General features: G+C 46.0%; 1 protein-coding gene across 1 annotated transcript in view; it reads right to left on the reverse strand.

Moving 5' to 3' along the window:
• Window positions 1-21807, reverse strand: part of LOC138969533 (FRAS1-related extracellular matrix protein 2-like) — a gene marked incomplete in the record, with an annotated part of 314415 nt that overhangs the window by 41218 nt on the left and 251390 nt on the right. The window contains 3 exon segments of the mRNA XM_070342359.1: window positions 4867-5115; window positions 10285-10410; window positions 21603-21752. Of these exon segments, the coding sequence (XP_070198460.1) occupies window positions 4867-5115; window positions 10285-10410; window positions 21603-21752 (525 nt within the window).

Here is a 21807-nt window from a genome sequence, read left to right on the forward strand (position 1 = left end):
AGAACATGGAGAGGGAGAAGGAGGAGGGTGAGGGAAGGAGGGGTGTGGGGGGTGTGGGGAGGAGAGGGGACTGTGTGAGTGGAGTTATTGCACCTCCTTTTGTTCAGCTGTTTGCAACCCTGTCCTAAAGCAGACCCCATAGTAGTAAACCCTGCACTTGTTGGCCTGCATAGTTAGCACGAAAGACTAATTATCCGAAAGCCCCATCCCCTCCAAAAAGATAACAAAAAGATTGATAATAAAGATACGATAAGACGGGAACCCCAATCGCACAAATGCAAACGCAAGCCCGCTCCACCTGTCCCTTTAACGAACAAAACTTTCCCTTAAAATGAGAAACAAATCAACAAAAGGGCAGCAAACGTTCTTCTGCATGCTCTCCTGGTGCCCTTCATAACACCTTTATTGCCCGTCCCTCACCCGACACCTACATTCAACCCTTACCACCCCTTCCCCCACCCCTCCCCCCACCCCTCCCCCCACCCCTCCCCCCACCCCTCCCGAGGCAACTGTATCCAACACAGAAAACTTAGCCAGCTAACAATCCGGAAGATGTCCGAGGAATCTAATCAAACTTAACGAAGCATTTTTACTTAACAGTTCATTGCCTTCACTAAATGCCGTGCACGTAGCGAAGGCATTAACGTTCAGCGTCACACATTCTCCTCACCTGTTTGCAGCAATCCCAAAATACCTGCATTTCCCCCTCCCCTCCCCCCTCCCACAGATATTGCACCGTTTTGTCTGACGCGTTTTGTCTGGAAGGTGATTCGCTTTCGCCGGCAACGCAATCCGCATCTCAGCCGACCGTACATGTGATGATGAAAAGAAAGGGTTGAATTCGCGCACTATTGTTCAAGCTCTGCACACTTTTTATCACTCATTGGCTCACGTAAGTGTAGCCTATGCGATGCTAACTTTTGTCTGTCTGTGCGTGCGTGCGTGTGTGTGTGTGTGTGATAGAAACTTTAACATTTCCGAGTCTATGGATAAAGCTCGCATAAGAAGATTACGTCTCGGTCAAAAGTGTTTGACGTGTGTGATAGAAACTTTAACATTTGAAGACGTCACATTATGACGTAAGAGGGTTAGACGTCACGCGAAGGAATTACTGAAAGTCTCGGTCATTGTTATTGTGAGCGGGCCGAGACTAGTTGGCAGATCTAGTGTCTCGCTTTCTTGCACAGCCTGTGTTTCACCTATATGCTTACTGTGTGTGTGTGTGTGTGTGTGTGTGTGTGTGTGTGTGTGTGTGTGTGTGTGTGTGTGTGTGTGTGTGTGTGTGTGTATGTGTGACGGAGTGATTGAGTTTGTGTTACTGTTTGTCGATTTCTTACGTGAGCCTTGAAGGCTTCGCCTCTTGTTTTAAAACTGTATCTCTGGGGGAAGTCTGGACCCACTCCCTCACCCATACTGTATTTCTTTCTCTCAATCATGTTACTATGTATACGTCGCTTCAAAAGAATCATATTTCATGAAAGTATACCGAATGGATTAAATGCTGCACGAATTCAAACCTAACTTTTGCAGTGTAGCGATGGCAACATGAACAAATTTATCATACATGTAACTTGAAGTAGCGATCTTATTCTCACTGTCAATCCTGTCTGCGTCTTCTTCTTTCCTTCATACTCTCTTTCTTTTCTTTTCTTTCTAGTTTGTTGTTGTTGCGGTTGTTGCCTTTTGAGACAAAAAGATGTCCATGAAATCTCTTAATTCTAACTCTCCAAGGGAAAGCGAGGAGTGGTGGTTTTGTCCACCATGGACGATTTTGACCCTTTCAGAAACTCTGCATAGTAAAGGCTCGCTTTGCTTTCAAACCCGATGCAGCCCGAGTCGCTAACAATGTGAAAAGTGTGCTACTCCGGTGAGTTACCATAATGTTTTGCCAATGGTGGCGGTGGCGGCAGTGGTACCCTGCACTGTTTAGATAACAACACACCACCACGTTTGAAGTTGTTGTAAGTGTTGTGCCATCTTCTACCTACCTATGCCCGCTGTTTGCACAGATGTTCAACACCAAGGTACTGCTATTACCTTTCTCCCTCTACCCCTTCCTACCACCACCACCACCACCATTATTATCTATCTCCTGAGTAATACCCCTACCACCCCTTCTCTGTCCCCCCTCTCTCTCCCCTCCCTCTCCCTCTGTCTCTTCCCGCTTTCTCTGTCCCTCCTCTCTCTCCACTTTCTCTCTCCCCTCTCTATCCCCTCATAACTTGTGCACCCGCCACCACCCCAGCCCGTCCTTCCCCTTCTAAATGCTGACTCACCCCAGTTAAACCTACTTTCCGCAAACTCTTTGTTTTAAATCTCTACATCCTTTTCTTTCTTTTTCCCCTTCAAAGTGCCAGTTGCGGCTTTAAAAATGTAACCCCGTTTGTCTTCCTGAAATAGCACTGAAGAAGGATTAGGTGCATTTCCGTGCGCTGTTGAGTCTCCTGAAGTACCGGCATCAACAGATGTTAACAAGTCGCGTAAGGCGAAATTACTACAGTTAGTTAAGCTGTGGAACTCACAGAATGAAACTGAACGCACTGCATTTTTTCACAATGACAGTAGTCCGCCGCTCGTGCAAAACGCAGTGAAACTGACGAGCCTGTTTAGCGCGGTAGTGTTTTCGCTGTGCTGCATAGCACGCTTTTCTGTACCTCTCTTCGTTTTAACTTTCTGAGCGTGTTTTTTATCCAAACATATCATATCTATATGTTTTTTGGAATCAGGACCAACAAGGAATAAGATGAAAGTGTTTTTAAATCGATTTCAAACATTTTATTTTGATAATAATTTTTATATTTTTAATTATCATAGCTTGTTTTTAACCCGAATATAATATATTTATATGTTTTTTAAAACGAAAATGATGTTAAATAAGATAAAAGTAATTTTGGATCATTTTATAAAAAAAAGAAGTAATTACATTTTTCAGATTTTTAATGACCAAAGTCATTAATTAATTTTTAAGCCTCCAAGCTGAAATGCAATGCCAAAGTCCGGCCTTCGTCGAAGATTGCTTTGCCAAAATTTCAATCAATCAGTGCCGCCTCAACTTTTACAAAAAGCCGGATATGAAGTCATCAAAGGTATTTATAAAAAAAATGGAAAAAAAACGTCCGGGGATATCATTCCCAGGAACTCTCATGTCAACTTTCATAAAGATCGGTCCAGTAGTTTAGTCTGAATCGCTCTACACACACACAGACAGACAGACAGACAGACAGACACACACACACACACACACACAGACACACACACACACACACACACACATACACCACGACCCTCGTCTCGATTCCCCCCTCTACGTTAAAATATTTAGTCAAAACTTGACTAAATATAACAAGTCGCGTAAGGCGAAAATACAATATTTAGTCAAGTAGCTGTCGAACTCACAGAATGAAACTGAACGCAATGCCATTTTTCAGCAAGACCGTATACTCGTAGCATCGTCAGTCCACCACTCATAGCAAAGGCAGTGAAATTGACAAGAAGAGCGGGGTAGTAGTTGCGCTAAGAAGGATAGCACGCTTTTCTGTACCTCTCTTTGTTTTAACTTTCTGAGCGTGTTTTTAATCCAAACATATCATATCTATATGTTTTTGGAATCAGAAACCGACAAGGAATAAGATGAAAGTGTTTTTAAATTGATTTGGACAATTTAATTTTGATAATAATTTTTATATATTTAATTTTCAGAGCTTGTTTTTAATCCAAATATAACATATTTATATGTTTTTGGAATCAGCAAATGATGGAAAATAAGATAAACGTAAATTTGGATCGTTTTATAAATTTTTTTTTTTTTTTTACAATTTTCAGATTTTTAATGACCAAAGTCATTAATTAATTTTTAAGCCACCAAGCTGAAATGCAATACAGAAGTCCGGGCTTCGTCGAAGATTACTTGACCAAAATTTCAACCAATTTGGTTGAAAAATGAGGGCGTGACAGTGCCGCCTCAACTTTCACGAAAAGCCGGATATGACGTCATCAAAGACATTTATCAAAAAAATGAAAAAAACGTTCGGGGATTTCATACCCAGGAACTCTCATGTCAAATTTCATAAAGATCGGTCCAGTAGTTTAGTCTGAATCGCTCTACACACACACACACACACACACAGACACACAGACACACACACACACACACACACACACACACACACACGCACATACACCACGACCCTCGTTTCGATTCCCCCTCGATGTTAAAATATTTAGTCAAAACTTGACTAAATATAAAAAGAAACCTAGATGATGGGGGAAGAAGACGAGGCTTAAAACAGTTGCTTACACAAACAAACTAGATCAAAAAAGAAAAGAAAGCACAAAGCACGCTACTGGTGCCGACACGGCCGAGAGATGAAGAAGAGGCAGGGTAGGATGTGATGAAAACAGATAACAATTATATGATAACTGCGCCGATGACGATGATCACAATGACGATGATAAGAATGATGATGATTAAGATAACACAGACGACGACAACAACGATGATGCTATAAACACAAATCAAATTAATCTTTTCTCGGGTGAAAATCACAGAATGACAGTGGTCGGACAGAAGAGCAGGCATGTGGAGGGTGTTAATCGACTCACTTGCAACAATGCAGAAATCAAGACACTTGGCAAACTGACAGACGGACGAAATGACAGACAGACAGACAGACAAACAGATAGACAGACAGACAGACAAACAGGCAGACACGCAGAAAGACATAAAACACAAACAGGCATGCAGATAGATAGGAAACCACACACACACACATACATCAACTTACAGGCACACGAAGGCAGACAGACATAGACACCTCTTCACAACAACAAAAACCACCCCCCTACCACTCACACACAAACCCTTACCATCAGTCTTGTCAGGCTCAATGATGACGGACGCCGCGTTCTTCTCTCCGATCCTGCCGCCCATGGGCTCTGTCAGGATGACCTTGAAGGCCTCCTCGTCCTCGAACAGCGAGTCGTCGATGATGGTGACGCGGCAGAACTTCTCTTTCTCGCCCTTGTCGAAGCGGATGGCGCTGCGGTGATCCAGAGCGCGCGTGATGTAATCACTGAATGACGTCACTGTGCTCGGCACAGTGCCTGCTGCTGAGCCTGTTAGGTACACATGTTTCTGTCAGTTTGGGAAACTTTTCCAATGTACTTATAGTATGGCTATTGCAAGCTACTTCTGCTACTGCTCCTGCTACTTTTTCTTTTTCTTTTTCTTTGGTTTAACGAACAAAGAATTCACTTTTAGAACCAAGTAGGCACACAGGCACGCCCAAAGAAACACACACAGGCACGCCCAAAGAAACACACACAAGCACGCCCAGAGAAACACACACAAGCACGCCCAAAGAAACACACACAAGCACGCCCAGAGAAACACACACAAGCACGCCCAAAGAAACACACACAAGCACGCCCAAAGAAACACACACAAGCACGCCCAAAGAAACACACACAAGCACGCCCAGAGAAACACACACAAGCACGCCCAGAGAAACACACACAGGCACGCCCAAAGAAACACACACAAGCACGCCCAAAGAAACACACACAAGCACGCCCAGAGAAACACACACAAGCACGCCCAGAGAAACACACACAAGCACGCCCAAAGAAACACACACAAGCACGCCCAGAGAAACACACACAAGCACGCCCAGAGAAACACACACAAGCACGCCCAAAGAAACACACACAAGCACGCCCAGAGAAACACACACAAGCACGCCCAGAGAAACACACACAAGCACGCCCAGAGAAACACACACAAGCACGCCCAGAGAAACACACACAAGCACGCCCAAAGAAACACACACAGGCACGCCCAGAGAAACACACACAAGCACGCCCAGAGAAACACACACAAGCACGCCCAGAGAAACACACACAAGCACGCCCAGAGAAACACACACAAGCACGCCCAGAGAAACACACACAAGCACGCCCAAAGAAACACACACAAGCACGCCCAAAGAAACACACACAAGCACGCCCAGAGAAACACACACAAGCACGCCCAAAGAAACACACACAAGCACGCCCAGAGAAACACACACAAGCACGCCCAGAGAAACACACACAGGCACGCCCAAAGAAACACACACAAGCACGCCCAAAGAAACACACACAAGCACGCCCAGAGAAACACACACAAGCACGCCCAGAGAAACACACACAAGCACGCCCAAAGAAACACACACAAGCACGCCCAGAGAAACACACACAAGCACGCCCAGAGAAACACACACAGGCACGCCCAAAGAAACACACACAAGCACGCCCAGAGAAACACACACAAGCACGCCCAAAGAAACACACACAAGCACGCCCAGAGAAACACACACAAGCACGCCCAGAGAAACACACACAAGCACGCCCAGAGAAACACACACAGGCACGCCCAAAGAAACACACACAAGCACGCCCAGAGAAACACACACAAGCACGCCCAAAGAAACACACACAAGCACGCCCAGAGAAACACACACAAGCACGCCCAGAGAAACACACACAAGCACGCCCAGAGAAACACACACAAGCACGCCCAGAGAAACACACACAAGCACGCCCAGAGAAACACACACAAGCACGCCCAGAGAAACACACACAAGCACGCCCAGAGAAACACACACAAGCACGCCCAGAGAAACACACACAAGCACGCCCAGAGAAACACACACAAGCACGCCCAGAGAAACACACACAAGCACGCCCAGAGAAACACACACAAGCACGCCCAGAGAAACACACACAAGCACGCCCAGAGAAACACACACAAGCACGCCCAGAGAAACACACACAAGCACGCCCAGAGAAACACACACAAGCACGCCCAAAGAAACACACACAGGCACGCCCAGAGAAACACACACAAGCACGCCCAGAGAAACACACACAAGCACGCCCAAAGAAACACACACAAGCACGCCCAGAGAAACACACACAAGCACGCCCAGAGAAACACACACAAGCACGCCCAGAGAAACACACACAAGCACGCCCAGAGAAACACACACAAGCACGCCCAAAGAAACACACACAAGCACGCCCAGAGAAACACACACAAGCACGCCCAGAGAAACACACACAAGCACGCCCAAAGAAACACACACAAGCACGCCCAGAGAAACACACACAGGCACGCCCAGAGAAACACACACAAGCACGCCCAAAGAAACACACACAAGCACGCCCAGAGAAACACACACAAGCACGCCCAGAGAAACACACACAAGCACGCCCAGAGAAACACACACAAGCACGCCCAGAGAAACACACACAAGCACGCCCAGAGAAACACACACAAGCACGCCCAGAGAAACACACACAAGCACGCCCAGAGAAACACACACAAGCACGCCCAGAGAAACACACACAAGCACGCCCAGAGAAACACACACAAGCACGCCCAAAGAAACACACACAAGCACGCCCAGAGAAACACACACAAGCACGCCCAGAGAAACACACACAAGCACGCCCAAAGAAACACACACAAGCACGCCCAGAGAAACACACACAAGCACGCCCAGAGAAACACACACAAGCACGCCCAGAGAAACACACACAAGCACGCCCAGAGAAACACACACAAGCACGCCCAAAGAAACACACACAAGCACGCCCAGAGAAACACACACAAGCACGCCCAGAGAAACACACACAAGCACGCCCAAAGAAACACACACAAGCACGCCCAGAGAAACACACACAAGCACGCCCAGAGAAACACACACAAGCACGCCCAGAGAAACACACACAAGCACGCCCAGAGAAACACACACAAGCACGCCCAAAGAAACACACACAAGCACGCCCAGAGAAACACACACAAGCACGCCCAGAGAAACACACACAAGCACGCCCAAAGAAACACACACAAGCACGCCCAGAGAAACACACACAAGCACGCCCAGAGAAACACACACAAGCACGCCCAGAGAAACACACACAAGCACGCCCAGAGAAACACACACAAGCACGCCCAGAGAAACACACACAAGCACGCCCAGAGAAACACACACAAGCACGCCCAGAGAAACACACACAAGCACGCCCAAAGAAACACACACAAGCACGCCCAGAGAAACACACACAAGCACGCCCAGAGAAACACACACAAGCACGCCCAGAGAAACACACACAAGCACGCCCAGAGAAACACACACAAGCACGCCCAGAGAAACACACACAAGCACGCCCAGAGAAACACACACAAGCACGCCCAGAGAAACACACACAAGCACGCCCAAAGAAACACACACAAGCACGCCCAGAGAAACACACACAAGCACGCCCAGAGAAACACACACAAGCACGCCCAGAGAAACACACACAAGCACGCCCAGAGAAACACACACAAGCACGCCCAAAGAAACACACACAAGCACGCCCAGAGAAACACACACAAGCACGCCCAGAGAAACACACACAAGCACGCCCAAAGAAACACACACAAGCACGCCCAGAGAAACACACACAAGCACGCCCAGAGAAACACACACAAGCACGCCCAAAGAAACACACACAAGCACGCCCAGAGAAACACACACAAGCACGCCCAGAGAAACACACACAAGCACGCCCAAAGAAACACACACAAGCACGCCCAGAGAAACACACACAAGCACGCCCAGAGAAACACACACAAGCACGCCCAGAGAAACACACACAAGCACGCCCAGAGAAACACACACAAGCACGCCCAGAGAAACACACACAAGCACGCCCAAAGAAACACACACAAGCACGCCCAAAGAAACACACACAAGCACGCCCAGAGAAACACACACAAGCACGCCCAGAGAAACACACACAAGCACGCCCAGAGAAACACACACAAGCACGCCCAAAGAAACACACACAAGCACGCCCAAAGAAACACACACAAGCACGCCCAGAGAAACACACACAAGCACGCCCAGAGAAACACACACAAGCACGCCCAAAGAAACACACACAAGCACGCCCAGAGAAACACACACAAGCACGCCCAGAGAAACACACACAAGCACGCCCAGAGAAACACACACAAGCACGCCCAGAGAAACACACACAAGCACGCCCAGAGAAACACACACAAGCACGCCCAAAGAAACACACACAAGCACGCCCAGAGAAACACACACAAGCACGCCCAGAGAAACACACACAAGCACGCCCAGAGAAACACACACAAGCACGCCCAGAGAAACACACACAAGCACGCCCAGAGAAACACACACAAGCACGCCCAAAGAAACACACACAAGCACGCCCAAAGAAACACACACAAGCACGCCCAGAGAAACACACACAGGCACGCCCAGAGAAACACACACAAGCACGCCCAAAGAAACACACACAGGCACGCCCAGAGAAACACACACAAGCACGCCCAGAGAAACACACACAAGCACGCCCAAAGAAACACACACAAGCACGCCCAGAGAAACACACACAGGCACGCCCAGAGAAACACACACAAGCACGCCCAAAGAAACACACACAAGCACGCCCAGAGAAACACACACAAGCACGCCCAAAGAAACACACACAAGCACGCCCAGAGAAACACACACAAGCACGCCCAGAGAAACACACACAAGCACGCCCAGAGAAACACACACAAGCACGCCCAGAGAAACACACACAAGCACGCCCAGAGAAACACACACAAGCACGCCCAGAGAAACACACACAAGCACGCCCAGAGAAACACACACAAGCACGCCCAGAGAAACACACACAAGCACGCCCAAAGAAACACACACAAGCACGCCCAGAGAAACACACACAGGCACGCCCAAAGAAACACACACAAGCACGCCCAGAGAAACACACACAAGCACGCCCAGAGAAACACACACAAGCACGCCCAAAGAAACACACACAAGCACGCCCAGAGAAACACACACAGGCACGCCCAAAGAAACACACACAAGCACGCCCAGAGAAACACACACAAGCACGCCCAGAGAAACACACACAAGCACGCCCAGAGAAACACACACAAGCACGCCCAAAGAAACACACACAAGCACGCCCAGAGAAACACACACAAGCACGCCCAGAGAAACACACACAGGCACGCCCAAAGAAACACACACAAGCACGCCCAGAGAAACACACACAAGCACGCCCAAAGAAACACACACAAGCACGCCCAGAGAAACACACACAAGCACGCCCAGAGAAACACACACAAGCACGCCCAGAGAAACACACACAAGCACGCCCAGAGAAACACACACAAGCACGCCCAAAGAAACACACACAAGCGCAAACACCTACCTTGCACTGTAGAGCAGATGACCATGGTTTCGTCAGACAGGTCACCTGTCCTGTGTACAGGTATCAGCACCTCCCCGATGTCCTCCGCCACCCGGTACTCCACGTCAGGGAAGAACACCGTCGATTCTGGAGCAAAAAAAACCACCCACACACATATATAAAAGCAACAACATATTTATCCGTCGTAAGGTATGTATAGGTTACAACACGAGTGGTTTTTTATATGGCTTGTATTTCAGTCAAGACCCAGCGGATGAATATCATCGGGAGACACGAGCCTTTGGCGAGTGGCTCTCGATTGATATTCCCGCTGGGTCTTGACTGAAATACAAGCCATATAAAAAACCACGAGTGTTGTAATCTGTATATCCCATTCTACCATCAAACACAAAGTGTAGACTACTAGCGGCACTTTTGCGATCTGTGGAGTGTGAAACAGTGTTTTCAGCGAGACATGGCCTTTTTGCAACCTTAAACTAAGTGACCGTCGCTGAAAAAATAAAACGAATGAGTGCATCTATAAGTACGCGGTAACACTACTTTCAGACCGTTTAAAAGCGTTAAGTAAAGGTTCATAAGTTGCAAGAAAGTAATGAAGTCGTATAGAAATCCATTTAGTTGAAGCGCACAATTCTTTTGCGTTTCAGGTCGGCGGAACGGGGAAACCGGTTTGGCCCCCATTTGGCTTACTCGACTCGATTCAGAATCGATTCCACGTTGTTTTTTTCGAACGCATTATTATACAATTAGTCTTATTGACAGAGAAGCAAATTTTAGGGAACACATATGTAGATTTAACCATTTGCTCCCTATTTGAAATGTATCTACATGATAAACTGTTTTGCGAGTGTGTTTGCATGAACCTAAACTGGTATTGATGCGATGAAAACAGGACCCAAGTCTGTCACCGCCGCTTGATTGCATTTTGAAAGAATATGACTGGATTACGGAAAAATACACACATGTTAAGTTCTTAGATACCTTCATCGCCAATGTGGACTTACTGCAGAGCCAGGCAAAAGAGTAGACTTGCTCGCAAAACACGTGAAACAGCTGATGATAGCGAAGCCCAACCGTGCCAGGTAAGGACGGTCTGACAGATTCTCAAAAGTCGTCTGCTAACGAAGCAAGGGGAGGGTACTCGTGTTTTTGTTTTGGTTCGCTAGCATCTGGTTATCTTGTAAGTTGAATGTTCGTTTTTTCCCACCTGCATTGCTTTCATAATGAAAGAAACGTTTGCTTATTGCATCTCATACATCAGATCAGTTCTGAGATTCATTTTTGCGTGCAACTGATATGGTTTTCTGAGCCGTGCAATACGATTTTGGAACTTCATACAAATGTGTCACATTGTTCGGCGCGAGGTCAAAGGTCGGGAGCAAAGTAGTTCTTCGCCCAAATCGGAATCTGCACTATCATATATTTTTTTGAGTCCATGATGTATTTATTGAGCTATAAAAATACAACATATATACCCATACTGAAGTAACAGAGACAAAGAAGGGAGGTCATGGGATATAGATCGAATAAACAACGGATCCAACAAACAGAGGAAAGCAAGCGCTCTAAATGTATACGACATGTGTAATAGAGTAAGAGGCATGCAGGACCAGTCTCCGGGCACCTGAGAGAGTAACAAGCATTGACATCAACAAGGGACTTTCATCCTTTAATGTTATCTTCGTCAATCTGTTTCATGTACGCTCTTGGTGTTGGGCTAAAAATACATTTTGCTCGAATGTAGTCTTCTTGCGATAAGCTCTAGTTAATTATCAAACGAGCATTTGAGCTTCTTTTGTTTTTAACCAAAGACGTCTTGATTTGCTGGTTGTTGTACCTTTTGACTACTATGCATTTACCACGCCTACTTAAACATGTTGTATTTGTAGAGATGGTGTGCGGTAGTGTGTATGGAGGGGGGGGGGGGGGGCTCTTGCATCTCCATCTATACATGTGTTCGGCTTGCTGTGCCTGGAGCTATACATCATTTCGAGGCTGCACACTTTGTAAAAAAAACCCAGTGTCTGTGCAAAACAAAACATAATCATACTTCGTGCTATGACGTGGTTTTTTTTAGTGGAAGTGAGGGTATAATTCGAGATCTTTCGTATTTTGGCGTATTTCTTTTGTTGCACATTCCCCGACTACTGTTTTGTGGAACCATAATCCACTCATAACGATCTAATAAGGTCGGTTTGCCAAATTATATATCAGGTGGAACAAGTGCGAGTTCGATTCCCACGAATTCTACACAAGGGTTTTACCTGTCACGTTTTACAGCCACTTTTTCCTTCTCACCTCGAGATGTACGGGCGTCAGCATTCTCTAGGCGATAAGATCGAAATAAATGTAAAAAAACACACCTAGAACGGTTACCCTCTAAAGTTATTTTCAGTGTCTTTTCTCCGGCAGGTAAAAGATACGTTCCTCCTCGTATGGATGTTACATACGCAACGTGTATCCTTCATTCGGACACTTACCGAGCATCGACAGTCCGTCTGTTTCCTGTGCGGAGTAGAACTACTTTTCTGAATTAATATCGCGGATTGACACAGGTGTAGACGGGCGCTGTGGCGGGGTGGTAAGACGTCGGCCTCTTAATCGGAAGGTCGAGGGCTCGAATCCCGGTCGCGGCCGCCTGGTGGGTTAAGTGTGGAGATTTTTCCGATCTCCCAGGTCAACTTATGTGCAGACCTGCCAGTGGCTTATCCCCCTTCGTGTGTACACGCAAGCACAAGACCAAGTGCGCACGGAAAAGATCCTGTAATCCATGTCAGAGTTCGGTGGGTTATAGAAACACGAAAATATCCAGCATGCTTCCTCCGAAAGCGGCGTATGGCTGCCTTAATGGCGGGGTAAAAACGGTCATACACGTAAAATTCCACTCGTGCAAAAAACACGAGTGTACGTGGGAGTTTCAGCCCACGAACGCAGAAGAAGAAGAAGAAGACACAGGTGTAAATTTGAACCAGAAAGATTGTAATGGTGACAACATTAATTCAGCACACACAAAACATCCTCAGCATATCTCAGATGTTTGCTTGAACGGGACGTGGGGTGCCTTTAATCTCCTCCCACCAGCAAGAGACCGATGGCAAGCAATCAGCCAGGCATCAGATAAACAGACTGGGGGAGTTACGAGAGATCAGATAAGGACAGCAAGGTAGCGAGCAACAGACACCAGGCGAAGCAGGAAACGAGCAACGGCGTAAACTTCACACACCAAAGGTACCCGTGTTTGAACGACCGTCATTACCTGTTCATAACTCTCAATATATCGTCATTTTACCTCGGTATGTCTCTCGGTGTTTCTCTCTGTCTGCACCCTCCCCCCTCTTTTTCTTCTTCTAAAAATTCGCATAAAGGTCTCAACCCCACTCGTCCCCATTTCCCCATATTATTCGTCGACTTACCGTCCTCACAATTCGTATTTTGCATCAGCTTTTCTATAAGCTTTATTCTCGAACATTTTATCGTGGAGGGATGAAGGGATGAACATGTGAGAATATTATACATGTACCTACTGAATGCAAAGTATCTTACATCGGTTCATACGAAATCTGCAGGGAATATAGTCTATAACATAAGCTTATCCTCTCGTATACATACTCTGAAGGATTGAACAGGTGCAAACGATATAGTTTAATGCATAGTGTTTGACATTGGTTCACACGAAAACTCTACAGGTAATCTATTTGAACATAAGCTAATTGTCTCGTACACTCTGAAGGCACGAACAGGTGAGAATACTATACTTGTAATTGACAGTGTCTGTTGTTTTGACACGAGGGTTCGTACAGTTGATGCGAGAGAGCTTTGTCTTATTCTAAATGTAGTGAGAGAGAGAGAGAGAGAGAGAGAGAGAGAGAGAGAGAGAGAGAGAGAGAGAGAGAGAGAGAGAGAGAGAGAGAGAGAGAGAGAGAGAGAGAGACAGAGAGAGAGAGAGAGACAGAGAGCGAGAGAGAGAGAGGGAGAGAGAGAGAGACAGAGAGAGAGAGCGAGAGAGATAGAGATAGAGAGAGAGAGAGCGAGAGAGGGAGAGAAAGGGAAAGAGGGAGAGGGGGAGAGTGAAAGAGACAGAGAGACGAAGAGAGAGAGAGAGAGAGAGAGAGAGAGAGAGAGAGAGACAGACAGACAGACAGACATACAGACAGACAGACAGACAGACAGACAGACAGACAGACAGACAGAGCATCATCAGACCATTACACAAGGTGTTCAGATAGTACCAGCAGTCGCCTTTCGTCAGGGGGGATAACAAACTCTTACCGGTGTCTGCGATGCACTCTGCGACATGGCACTTATACAATTAATGTAGGTGGCACTGACATCACACGCTGCTTAGTGCAGATTACCAAACCACCATACGGAATCGGGAAAACTGGTATTTTTGTTCGTGTGTCTCTGGTATTAGAAGATGAACAAGGAAGTGTTGATTGAGCAGATAAAAGACACGATGGGTGGTGGGTGGGGATCCACATTGGAAGGATTGTGTACAGGTGCCGAAAAGACCTTCCTTGTGACCATTGATGGGTCCATGAATTGACGTTAAATAAACGATTTTATCATCATGATTTGACATGGGGTGACAGCACCTTTACACTTGGACACATACCACACACCAACATCCTGTAGGTAGACATGTTTATGTGAACGTTTGTACCTTCTTCTTCTTCTACCATCGTGGGATGAAACTCCCACGTACACTCGTGGTTTTTTTTACACGAGTGGAATTGTACGTGTATGACCCTTTTTAGGCAGCCATACGCCGCTTTCGGAGGAAGCATGCTGGGTATTTTCGTGTTTCTATAACCCACCGAACTCTGACATGGATTACAGGATCTTTTCCGTGCGCACTTGGTCTTGTGCTTGCGTGTACACACGAAGGGGAATAACCCACTAGCAGGTCTGCACATAAGTTGACCTGGGAGATCGGAAAAATCTCCACACTTAACCCACCAGGCGGCCGCGGCCGGGATTTGAACCCTCCGACTGGGGCGGGGATGTAGCTCAGTCGGTAGCGCGCTGGATTTGTATCCAGTTGGCCGCTGTCAGCATGAGTTCGTCCCCACGTTCGGCGAGAGATTTATTTCTCAGAGTCAACTTTATGTGCAGACTCTCCTCGGTGTCCGAACACCCTCGTGTGTACACGCAAGCACAAGACCAAGTGCGCACGAAAAAGATCCTGTAATCCATGTCAGAGTTCGGTGGATTATAGAAACACGAAAATACCCAGCATGCTTCCTCCGAAAACGGCGTATGGCTGCCTAAATGGCGGGGTAAAAAACGGTCATACACGTAAAATTCCACTCGTGCAAAAAACACGAGTGTACGGGGGAGTTTCAGCCCACGAACGCAGAAGAAGAAGAAGAAGAACCCTCGACCTTCCGATTAAGAGGCCGACGTCTTACCACCACGCCACAGCGCCCGTCGTACGTTTGTACCAAAAGTATTGTTATTTGTATAACTACTTCTGCTTCTGCTACTTTTTTTTTCTTTATTTCTACGCAAACAAATTACTACTTTTGAAAGCCAGAGCAGCAGACGTGAACTTGTGCTTATTGTGTAAAGCATTGTTTCTTTCTAGAATGTATTTTGCGGGTTGACATTTGTGTCACAAACTACATTAATTCAACGACTATATCCCACTTCGCACATAATTTTAGTATATGTTATAATAATAATAATAAGAACATTTATATAGCGCTAAATCAAAAACTTTCGTTAAAAAGGCTTGCTCTAAGCGCTTGACATCTAAACTAAAACGTCATTCACACTCTTTACAATGATGTACAAGAACTTCATGTCACACTCTTTCATTCAGTATAGCATTGTTAATGCATTCCGGCCTTTCTCATTTGAGCCCGAAGTTGTTGTTTCATTTTTACCAAAGAAATCGTGCTTAAGACCCAATTAATATCTAGTTTATGCACGAATCACAGAAAAAAATAAAGAAAATGCACCGTGATCGCTTCTGCGCATAGAATTAGATGTGTTGTGCACACTTAGTATTAACCCTGATTGCTCTGGTTTGTCGTGACCCGTAAAGTGAAGTCCTTGGTGTGATGAGCTCACGACGAAGGTATGGGAATTGCGGCACATAGAGTAACACACTCGTTTCACGCAACATTTGCAACCCCATCGCCATGCCAGCAACCCTTCGCCCCAAGCCGCGTTTCTGTGAAGAGGAATCTGGTGTTCAAAACTTAGAAGGAGAGGGGGGGGGGGGGTATGTGTGTGTATGTGCATAGTGTGCGTGTGTTTGTGTGTGTGTGTGTGTGTGTGTATGTGTGTTTGTGTGTGTGTGAGTGTGTGTGTGTTTGTGTGTGTGTGGGTGTGTGTGTGTGTGTGTGTGTGTGTGTGAGTGTGTGTGTGTTTGTGTGTGTGTGTGTGTGTGTGAGTGTGTTTGTGTGTGTGTGAGTGTGTGTGTGTGTTTGTGTGTGTGTCTATGTCCGTGTGTATGTGTTGCCTCTTCTCTCTTCTCCTTTTATGCTATCACTATAGTTTCAGTAAGGATTAAAAGCGATAGAAAGTTCTTCACCTCTAAACGCACGAACAAAAAAGTTTAAGCCAGGTGTAAAACTCATCCGTTGTACCTGCCTGAATGGAGGTTTCAACTGGGTGCCGCCATCCTCTTTTAGCGGCCATTATCTCGTTATTTGTCAAACAGCTGGGGGAAGTGACTCTCAGAGCGCCATCTTTGCGATAACTCATCGCGATCCGCAAAATGACAAACCGTAACTGTTTCACCCTCAACTCTCAGGTGAAGATAAAAGGCATTCATTCATACACAGCCGCTTTGGGAAAAATGAATACTTTTCTTGTGTAGATTTTGTGGAAACTTAAGTTGTATATAACGATAATAATGTCATTATCGTCTTGAGTTCTAATAATTTAATTTCACGGGCTTGCTAGTCTGATTTATATAGAATTTCAAATTGTAAACTTAGGGATGGAAGGCGTGGTTCTAAAGTATGCTACAAAGAAATATTTTCAACACGAACGTGCATTTCCAAAACATGGAAAAGTGAATGTTGTTGATAAAACAATCAGTAAATTGAATCAAGGGATGTTTTCGTTTCCGCTTATATCTATTTGTGCATTGTGTTTGGCACGAAATCAAAACTGCATCAGTGCCAATTCTGCCAACATTAGAAACAGCTGTTCCGCATTTGTTAACAGTTTAACAGAGATGAGAAGATACAAAGAACAAGATGAAATAGAAGATTCACTGTTGGCTGTTGGGAAAAAAGAGAGAAATCACACCTTCGTTCGCGGACAGACAGAAAGACAGACACACACCCATCCCATCACATCAACACGCACCATTCACAACAGAAAGACAGACACACACCCATCCCATCACATCACACCAACACGCACCATTCACAACAGAAAGACAGACACACACCCATCCCATCACATCAACACGCACCATTCACAACAGAAAGACAGACACACACCCATCCCATCACATCACACCAACACGCACCATTCACAACAGAAAGACAGACACACACCCATCCCATCACATCACACCAACACGCACCATTCACAACAGAAAGACAGACACACACCCATCCCATCACATCACACCAACACGCACCATTCACAACAGAAAGACAGACACACACCCATCCCATCACATCAACACGCACCATTCACAACAGAAAGACAGACACACACCCATCCCATCACACCAACACGCACCATTCACAACAGAAAGACAGACACACACCCATCACATCACATCACATCAACACGCACCATTCACAACAGAAAGACAGACACACACCCATCCCATCACATCAACACGTACCATTCACAACAGAAAGACAGACACACACCCATCACATCACACCAACACGCACCATTCACAACAGAAAGACAGACACACACCCATCCCATCACATCACACCAACACGCACCATTCACAACAGAAAGACAGACACACACCCATCCCATCACATCACACCAACACGCACCATTCACAACAGAAAGACAGACACACACCCATCACATCACACCAACACGCACCATTCACAACAGAAAGACAGACACACACCCATCCCATCACATTAACACGCACCATTCACAACAGAAAGACAGACACACACCCATCCCATCACATCACACCAACACGCACCATTCACAACAGAAAGACAGACACACACCCATCCCATCACATCACACCAACACGCACCATTCACAACAGAAAGACAGACACACACCCATCCCATCACATCAACACGCACCATTCACAACAGAAAGACAGACACACACCCATCCCATCACACCAACAGGTACCATTCACAACAGAAAGAGGTGTTACAAAGAGGGCAGCTGAAATAAAAGGAGTACAATAAGAAGTAAGAAGAGGAGGAGGAGGAGAAAAAGTGAGACATGCGACCAGAAAACAATGTCAGAAAGAACCAGAAATGGATTTAATGAACCGACAGAAACAAGCCCACGAAGGTAAGCTACGTGAAGGGGTGGGGGGGGGGGGGCGGGAGTGTGGGGGTGGGGGTGGAGGTGGGGGAGTGTGGAGGATTGGCGGAGGGGGGGGGGGGGCAAAGAAGAGCATGGACCCTGGACATTTCAGACCATCATCAAAGGAGGAAGAGGAGGGGGGTGTGTGTGTGTGTGGGGAGGGGGGGTGGGGGGGTGGCAAGAAGAGCATGGACCCTCAATATTTCAGACCATCATCAAAGGAGGAAGAGGAGGGGTGTGTGTATGTGGGGGGGGGGGGTGGGGGGGTGGCAAGAAGAGCATGGACCCTCAATATTTCAGACCATCATCAAAGGAGGAAGAGGGTGTGTGTGTGTGTGTGTGTGTGGGGGGGGTGGGGGGGTGGCAAGAAGAGCATGGACCCTCAATATTTCAGACCATCATCAAAGGAGGAAGAGGGTGTGTGTGTGTGTGTGGGGGGGTGACAAGAAGAGCATGAACCCTGGATATTTCAAACCATCATCAAAGGAGGAAGAGGAGGGGTGTGTGTGTGGGGGGGGGGGGGGAGGGGGGAGCAAAGGAAAGGGAGAAGTAGGGAAATATTTGTGAAATTCTAAGAAAGTGAAAGGCAAGCAGATACAGAATAGGCCTACCGTAAAGAATACGAACAACAAGGGGAACAAGCGCAAGAGTTGGCACATTTGGGGCCGGGAGAGTCGTTCTTGCCTGCGAGCCAAAGCAATAAAGCTTTCGCTGTTAGGTTGCCTCCCTTTGTTGTCGTGTCAAATAGTGTTCCATCATTAATATCACTACTCCATGCTGTGAGGCGTTCTAATGTGTACTGCTGTTCCATCATTTCAAGAAAGGTACCGCAGGTGTCATGATTGTCAGAACTGCTTTCTGGGTCACCACCATAAGCTTGAGCTTGTTGTAGATCCTTAACATGGATTATGTTGAATCATCTATGCTGCTAGCTGTATCAGAAACTAAAAAAACAAGAATGAGCGATTCATTCGCTCGGCTTCCTGACAAGTGGACGTAAACTGATAGAACTATCAAGATAAGTTTTGTGTGAATATTTGTTTGTCTGTTCACTTAAATTAAAAGACAGTTGGGTCGAAATATCTGTGAATGTATTGTTTTGTCAATAACAAACGTTCCAACAACCTACCTTTCTTGTTTTTTGAGTCTGAATTTTGGAACGTTGGCAGTCTCTTTGTTTTTGGATCTGTATCAGAAACTGTTTATGTCACTTCCCTATGAGAAGCAAATTGCATGAGGATGAAATCTACTAAGGATGAAAGTCGCTTGTTCATTTCATTGCTCTCAGGTGCCAGGAGATAGTTTCGCAGAACTACCACTGAATCTATTGCATATGTCGTATGCATTTACTTCCCTTTGTTTATTACATCGAAAACAGCACTCTGTCTCAATTATGTCAATACCCGTTTAACTAGCTTGAAAAGATGATGAGTTCGCGTTTGGTATATAGGCTGTGTGTATTGTGGTTGCTAAAGCATTGATTATTTATGGTATTTGTTGATTGGCTGAGGTCCATTTGGTATATAGGCTGTGTGTATTGTGGTTGCTAAAGCATTGATTATTTATGGTATTTGTTGATTGGCTGAGGTCCATTTGGTATATAGGCTGTGTGTATTGTGGTTGCTAAAGCATTGATTATTTATGGTATTTGTTGATTGGCTGAGGTCCATTTGGTATATAGGCTGTGTGTATTGTGGTTGCTAAAGCATTGATTATTTATGGTATTTGTTAATGGGCTGAGGTCCATTTCCGTATCCATGTTTTATACTTGTGTTTTGCATATACGCATGGGAGGCTTTCCTTGTCGTCTTCGAGAGTAAAGATGTCGGAACTAGAAGCCTCGAGTCTGTCCTTTGTTTGTCTGTCCAAGTCAAGTTAATAGTATTTTTAATATGGAGGCGTATAAAACCGACGCCCTTGTCAAAACCGCAGTTTCTTCCTTACTCTCCGGTTCCACACCCCTAACCTCTATTAAAAACTTCTTCTTCTTCTTCTTCTTCTTCTTCTTCTTCTTCTTCTTCTTCTTCTTCTTCTTCTTCTTCTTCTTCTTCTTCTTCTTCTTCTTCGTTTATGGGCTTAGACTCCCACGTTCACTCATGTTTTTAGCACGAGTGGATTTTTACGTGTATGACCGTTTTCCCCCCTCCATTTAGGCAGCCATACGCCGCTTTCGGAGGAAGCATGCCGGGTATTTTCGTGTTTCTATAACCCACCGAACTCTGCCATGGATTACAGGATCTTTTCCGTCCGCACTTGGTCTTGTGCTTGCGTGTACACACGAAGGGGGTTGAGTCACTAGCAGGTCTGCACATAAGTTGACCTGGGAGATCGGAAAAATCTCCACTCTTAATCTTATCCCACCAGGCGACAGCGACCGGGATTCGAACTCACGACCTCCCGATTAGGAGGCCGACGTCTTACCACTGCGCCACTTCGCCCGTCATTTAAAGCATTACAAGAATTGCAAAGACTAGACGAGTTAAACAGTATCTCAATCGAGATAAATAAACTAAATTGTCCCACAGCGCAATTACAAAATAATACGGAAAGGGTCAAACATTAAAATTGAAAAAAAGAAAAAAACTATTACGATACACACACACACACACACACACACACACACACACACACACACACACACACACACCCACACACACACACACACACACACACACACACACACACACACACACATACACACACACACACACAAAAACCACAAAGATATAAATCCCAAGAAAGGAACCAGAAACACATAACAAACAACAAACATAAAACCCAACTACAAATAAAAAAGAAAAAAAAGGGGGAAACAAATCTGTACATACCATCCTCAGCATCCAAGATGGTGACGATAGCCTCATCCGGGTACTCGAGCACGCCCATGATTGGCTGGCTGAGCTGGAGTCGCAAGATTTCCGCTTCCTCGTAATGGTCGTCGTTGAGCAGTCGTAAACGCCACGTCTTCTCCGTTTGGCCTGAAACAGGCATCCGTACAGTGGCTTGAGAGAGAGAAAGAGAGAGAAAGAGAGA

The sequence above is a fragment of the Littorina saxatilis genome, linkage group LG6 (assembly GCF_037325665.1).
Source record: "Littorina saxatilis isolate snail1 linkage group LG6, US_GU_Lsax_2.0, whole genome shotgun sequence".
NCBI classification, from domain to species: domain Eukaryota; kingdom Metazoa; phylum Mollusca; class Gastropoda; order Littorinimorpha; family Littorinidae; genus Littorina; species Littorina saxatilis.